The following is a 6,656-nucleotide window of genomic DNA, read 5'->3' as shown; positions in this document are numbered from 1 at the left end:
AGTAAAGTATCTCTAGTTACTAAATTTAAAAATGTGATTCATACTTCAGGAAAAGATCTAAAGGAATTTTAAAAATCTAGGTACATTTAGCATTTTCTTTACACTAGACTAATTTTGGCTCTCTTTTTCTTTTCATCCTAAAAAGAAACCCTCCTCTTCCTCTTATTTCTATATCTGAACAGCTGTGATGCTGGACTTAATCTAGACTTCTGTGGCTTCCTCCAGAAGGTCTCTCTTGCCCACAAGATCTTATTTTGGCTCTAACTACCCTTATTAATCTTTTAGGGCCCTTATCTATTAAGGTTGTATTTTAGTTTTAGTTTTGTTTTTTTTTTAATCTTTTCATTTATACCAGATTGTGAGCACACTTAAGTGGGGCCAGGCCTTACTAACTTTCTTATCTTTCCCAGATTCCAGCCCAGCTCTTCACATGTAATAGGCAGTGAAAAGATTTGTTAAATAAATGGCCGAGTCCTGCTAATGCCCTAAAAAGCTTAGGCAAAGTGTGAGGGCTGCCCTGGACACAGGTTCTCAAACTCAAATGTCTTCATGGGCCAATTGTATAAGACCAAATAAAGTGACGGTAGGGACTATGGCAATATGGAGGTGGGAGGAGCCATCCCTTAGCTCCAGTGAACCTATGCTATGTGGAATGTGAATTCAGTGCTGCCAAAGCTTCCAGACTTTCATGAGAAGCCAAAAATTGAGATTTGCGTGAAATCTCCTTATTTAAAAATCTTAGTAACCAATGAAAATATCTGAAAAGCCCTTTGAAACTAGGAAAATGGGTCAGCAGGCCCTTGGGCCTCCAATGCTATGTATTCCATTTACTTCTGCTGATTTGATTCTTTCCTTTCCAATCTCTTTGAGAAATATTATACCTTTAGCTGTGCCCTCCCTCGCACATGGATACAACAGAGGGAGCTGAGCCTTCCATCAGTCTGCAGGAATCCCCAGTGAGGTGTCTTTTCACTCAGGACACCCTGGCCCCCTGCAAGTGAGTCTCATTAACCCTCCCCTAGCCTTTGGCTGAGCTTTGAAGAAAAATTACTTTATAATCATGTAAGTTCCATCTTAACGATGTTATGAACTTCCAAGTTCATACTAAATCTGGCTTTTGAAGAGGTTTTGCATGTTTATAAGCAAATACACACATTTTAATATATTCCTTCTCAAAGCACTTTGGAAAACTGGGATGTAAGGCTGTGCCATATTGGCCTATCTGTGGTTTTCATACTCTGAGAATGTCTCTCCTTTCTCTACCAGGAGCAGAAACTGTAAAATCCAAACACAGACAAAATCCAAGACCAGGAAAACTCTGGTGGCTAGTTTTTTTTCAAATCACTGCTTCTAAGCTTCTAAGTTGTTACTGTTGTTCTGATATTTTTGAAGACACTTACTTCAGCTCCTTATCATTAAGCATTTAAACATGCTTTCAATGATCAAACTGGCCAATAAGTCTTTGGTGATTCTTAATAACAATAAAGGGACCCCAAATGCCCTCCCCCTGATATATAGAGTTTCTAGTGACAAAATAATCCTATATCATGGTGCTGTTGCTGAAAAACAACATTTCTTCGAACACATATTTTCATGGGCTTCTTCTGATTTATTTTTTTCAGGAAGAGTCACTGAGGTAGATTTCAACTACCCTTGGAACTAGGGAGGGGTGATTTTGTAGGTACTAGGCTTATCATGTTAATTTTTATACAATTTTTAAATATTTTACAATTCTTTCATATGCTGCTTTGACCTGAATATAAGGCCATATATTGGATTTCTTTTAAAAATATAAAATATTATGAACACAGTTCAGTTAATCTGCAGAGACTCTGAGTTGAGGGAAAGAGATTGGGAAATGCTGAAATGCCATTTTCAATTAAATGAGTCCAGGTGCTAAAGGTACACCTTCATCCCCACACTCTGGCCTGCACATGGCAGTTGAGCTTCACAGAATGAGGTGCGTACTCTGAGCATCTGTCTGTGTGTCTGTGTATCTCTGCCTCTCCCGTGTGTGTGTGTGTGTGTGTGTGTGTGTGTGTATGTGTGTATCCCCTCTGTGTTTGTCAGGTCAAACCAAATAAGTTGTTTAGAAATGCTCCACCACCCCCTAATGCCTCTTTAATTGTGATCTTCTGGAGAATGCCCTAGGGGAGAAAAACTTTCAGAGATGTGCTTAAAATTTATAAGTCTTTAATTTTCCTGAGTAAGATAAGTTTAGTCAGCACTTACAATTTGCTAACATCTTTGGTTTTAGAAATATTTCAACAACCATAAAACAGTAGCTTTGGATATTAAGGTAATAAGTAATTTAAAATTGCTCTATTTATTGCCTGCTTTGGTTTTAACCAATACAAATGACACACATTTGATTGAGCTTTTTGAATTACTTCTAATATTTCTTGGTATACTTTTTCACATATTAAGTAAACATAGTACCTGTCATATCACATGTGCTTACTGAATGAGTGAGGCTGTGACTTGGTGTGTAGCATCTCTTTCTGTTCTAGCCAAATAACCAATGAATCATGAAAGACCCAATTAAATGGATGAGGAATGTAATATAGGTCTGAAGGCAATTCAGCTGCTCTCCTGGATTTGATCTTAAAGATGTGCCGTAGCTAATGAAAGCACATAGATAAACTCTCATGGAGAGTTGCGTTGGCTATATTATACTGCTTTATTATGATTATATAAAAAACTCCAGGTGTAAGTTACCTTGAGAGAAAACCGGTACATGGGATGGATCTTGCTGAGGTCATTCATGATGAAGTAGAGCAGAGAGGCTCGGGCGGCTGCTGGTCGATAGTGCTCTCGGGCCTCATTGATTTTCACTTCAGTCACCTTGGCCTCCTGGACCTGTTAGATAAATAAATAGTGGTCCATTGTTTCAACCAACCAGGGCTTCCTGAGAATCAGCTTGGGCTCTCTGTATAAGTACATATGTGTCTGTGTGTGTGTATGGGGTCGGGGGTATATTGGGATGGGAATAGTGGCGAGAAGATTAGAAAACTACCATGGTATTCCTTAATAGAGCTTGAGTGAGAAAGGAGATGATACACTTCTAGGCTTTCACAAGGGCGAGAGGGTCACCTCTTCCAGTTGGGAAATGTGAGCCATGCAAGCCTCCATTTCTAACAAGAAGATTTTATGGAAATACAAAAATATATGTATTACTCGAAAAAAATAAACCAGAATTCCAGGTGGTATACATCCAGTAAAAGAAGCATAATGTTTATCTGTTCATTTATTTTGTTCTTTAGATTCCACATGTAAGAGAATATTGTCAATAACATTGTAGTAACTATGTATGGTGCCAGGTGAGTACTAGACTTATTGGGGGATTACTTCTTAAATTATATAAATGTCTAACCACTATGCTGTATACCTGAAACTAATATAAAATGATAATAAATGTTAACTGTAACTGAAACAAAGAAGCATAATCTAATTTTCTGATTTCTTAATTTTTATAAAAAAGTTAATATGCTAATTCACAAAGAAAATATCTTTCAATGAAGTGTTCTAGTTTTAGCAAATTGCTTATCAGAGATAAGAATAACAAAAGAGAACTAAGTATTAGAAATAGGAATTCTGTAAGAACATACAACTAAATACAAACCTCAGTACAACCTGCTTTATACTCCAGAATAGAGTGAAACTAATATAATTCACAAGAGTCTCACAGGAAAAAAAACCAACGATCTATGTTAAAGATGAGCTTGCAATAAACAAAATTTCAGGAGGAAGTGTTACCAAAGTGGATGATAAGACCACCCACCTGCCACACACACAAAATTTCCAGAAGGATTAGCATTTCAAGAGCTGAAGATGATTGAACAATCTAAAACTCACTAGTAACTAATTACGCTTAAAAGCAGCAGAGGTAAAATAGTCAGGTCATTAAAAATAACAACAGACATGATCTGAAAAAGACTAATTAGAAGTTTAAAAAAATAAAAATACATTTATTTAAATGAAAATCTCAGTGCACAGGTTAAATGATAAAGTTGAAAAAGACAATAAGCAAACTAGAAGATAAATCTGAGGAAATTGTTACAAAAGCAGCTCAGAGAGAAGTAAAGATGGAAAATATGTAGAAGAGGTAATGAGACTTGGCAGACTTGGCAGATACAATGAAAAGATTCAAAATACATCTAACAGAAATAAGTAGAGAATAGAGAATGAGCGAGAGGCAATATTCGAAGCTATAATAGTTAAGATTTTTCCAAAAGTTGATGAACGACCAGAGCTCTTTCTTTGAAGAAGCAGTGAAGGCCAAAGAAAGCTTACTCTCCACAGGCCCCTGAAGAAATAATTATTTACTTCAATTAGAAAAAAACTGAACCAAAAAGAAGAAATAAAATGCAAGAATTTTCTTAAATATTTGGCTAATCTAAACACCAAAGGCTATAAAAAAATCACAACCGGTTTGGAAGTACTTGGTAAAAGCAAGGTTAATACAATTTTATAAAACAGAACAGAAGATGGGAGAGGATGACCAAAATGTTCTAAAATCCTTACATTGTTTTGGAAGAGGCTAGATATATTGCTTAATATCTATCGTTAAGCCACATATAAATGCAAAATGAAATATATTTTTGTGTATGAACAAAACAATTAAGGTTAATCAATAAAATAGAGTGAATAAAATCAGCAAAAAATAAAAGAGGATAAAGAAAAATTGAGATAGAAAAAAACAAACAAAAGACATGATTAATAGAAAACAGAAATTAAGACAGTAAATTTAACTAAATTTATTTAAATTTAAATAAATTTAACTATATTAGTATTGTTAATAAATGTAAACTGGTTACATTTAGTAGTTAAAAGACAAAGATTCTCAGGAGGGAGTAGAAGTGAACAAAAATAACAGTTGTTCAGACTGGTGTTATCACAGATTCATTCTCTTCAAGCGCACTTGGGTCCTTAATGCTATTCATTAATCTGTGTGTCTCTAGTCAATTTTTATTTCCATTTCCTGCAACAACTATTGTAAACCTTCACTCTTCTGTCCAAGCCCTCTACCTCCCATCATTCCCTCACTCTCAGCAGATAAACTTGACTCATGCTTTCACAGAATACAGAGACCATAAGGGAGGGATTTTCTTAATTTCTGCCTTCCATTCTCTTAATTTTATGTTTCCCTGCCTTAGTTGTCCATATGGACCCATGAACTATTCCTAGACTTATTTTTGACCCCTAAGCCCTATTGTATTGGAATGCTCTATCTTTCTAAAGATAAACTCTTGCATGGTAACAGATGATTACTAGAATTAGTGGGGTGACCACATTGTAAGGTATAAAAATGTCAATATACTATATTGTATACCAAAACTAATATAACTAATATAATATTGTATACCAACTATATTTAAATGAAAAATAAAGATAAGCTCTTCATTGGTGACCTGAATTATATTTTTCCTGACTTTCTTATGTACCCCACTGTATTAATCATGCCTTCTCATTCCTGTAAATTCTACCCTTCTTCACAATGGCTCCTTTTTCTTTACAATCCATGCATCCTCCCACCCCCAGCTAAAATCTTAGCATGTTCAGTCTTTCCCATCTCAGGGGAGAAAGTCTCCAAAGACCCTGTGTATTCCTTAAGTTACAATCCTTTTTATCTTTACCATTTCATAGATTGGTTTCTTTAAAGAGCTGTCTATACTCATTTCTCCTTTCTCAACTCTCATTGATTCTCATTCTAATGCAGTTTTCTAATGCAAGCTTTTGCTTCTACTACTTCATTGAAACTATTCTCTTCAAGTTCTTCGATAACTCCTTTTTGCAAAATTCAGTAGGCACATCTCAGCCATATCTTATTTGAGTTTTCTGCATCATTCAACACTGTCAACATGCCTTCCTCTTGACTTCATCCACTCTAAAATTTTGGTGATCAACTACTCGTTGATGACGCTCAGAACTCTATCACCAGCCCAAGATCATATATCCAAAAACCCATGGAACAATAAGTGTATTCCCTCACAGGTGTATTGTTCCTGGACACTGTTACAGACATACTTATCCTCCTTAGGACCAGTATCTTAGTTACTCTTCTGATGCAAGAGTAGGGCTGAAAATGAGAAAGGACCTGTGTAGTTTCAACAGCCTTCTGGGAAAGGGCGAGGGGTTTGGCCCTAGCAAGTCATGTCTTCCTTCCCTACAAGAGAAAATAAAAGCCTTCCAAATGTTATAAAACAAAGAAAGCAAGCAACATACTAAATTGTTTTACAGGATGATACCGCTTTTGAGAGCTGAATTTCCTAAGAGGTCATTGATGCTCTCTCATTAAAATCAGACTTGTGAGGTTTTTGCAGGCCGGGGTTTGTTCAGGGTACAGTCATGCCTGATTCAGCCAGCTCTCACAGCAGCATGATCCTTTAGCTTCAGGGCAATTCCACAAACTGACTGACTTGTGCTACCATTTCCTATGCTGAATACAAAGCCTTGCACAGATTTAAGTGCTCATCAAACATTTGTGAAATTGAGTTGTCAAAAGCATTTGCCAGGAGGTGGGAACTCCATAATGCAGGATGTGAGATAGTCATTTCAGGAATCCTATGTAGGCCGATTTTCTAGAAGAAACGGGAAGATGGCAAAGTCATCCGTTACTGTTACTCTAACTTCTTTTTTTTTAAAAGTCGGACTTA

At 36.2% G+C, this 6,656-nt stretch overlaps 1 protein-coding gene across 1 annotated transcript in view; it reads right to left on the bottom strand.

Annotated features, from left to right (window-relative positions):
- DNAH9 (dynein axonemal heavy chain 9) overlaps nt 1-6,656 on the bottom strand; it is a 327,356-nt gene that overhangs the window by 51,843 nt on the left and 268,857 nt on the right. The window contains exon 56 of the mRNA XM_023529851.1: nt 2,719-2,859. Coding sequence (XP_023385619.1) covers nt 2,719-2,859 — 141 coding nt within the window. The remainder of the gene's footprint in view (nt 1-2,718; nt 2,860-6,656) is intronic.

Source organism: Pteropus vampyrus, unplaced genomic scaffold (genome assembly GCF_000151845.1).
Source record: "Pteropus vampyrus isolate Shadow unplaced genomic scaffold, Pvam_2.0 Scaffold44, whole genome shotgun sequence".
In the NCBI taxonomy this organism is placed as follows: Eukaryota; Metazoa; Chordata; class Mammalia; order Chiroptera; family Pteropodidae; genus Pteropus; species Pteropus vampyrus.
This window is presented reverse-complemented; position numbering and strand designations above follow the sequence as displayed.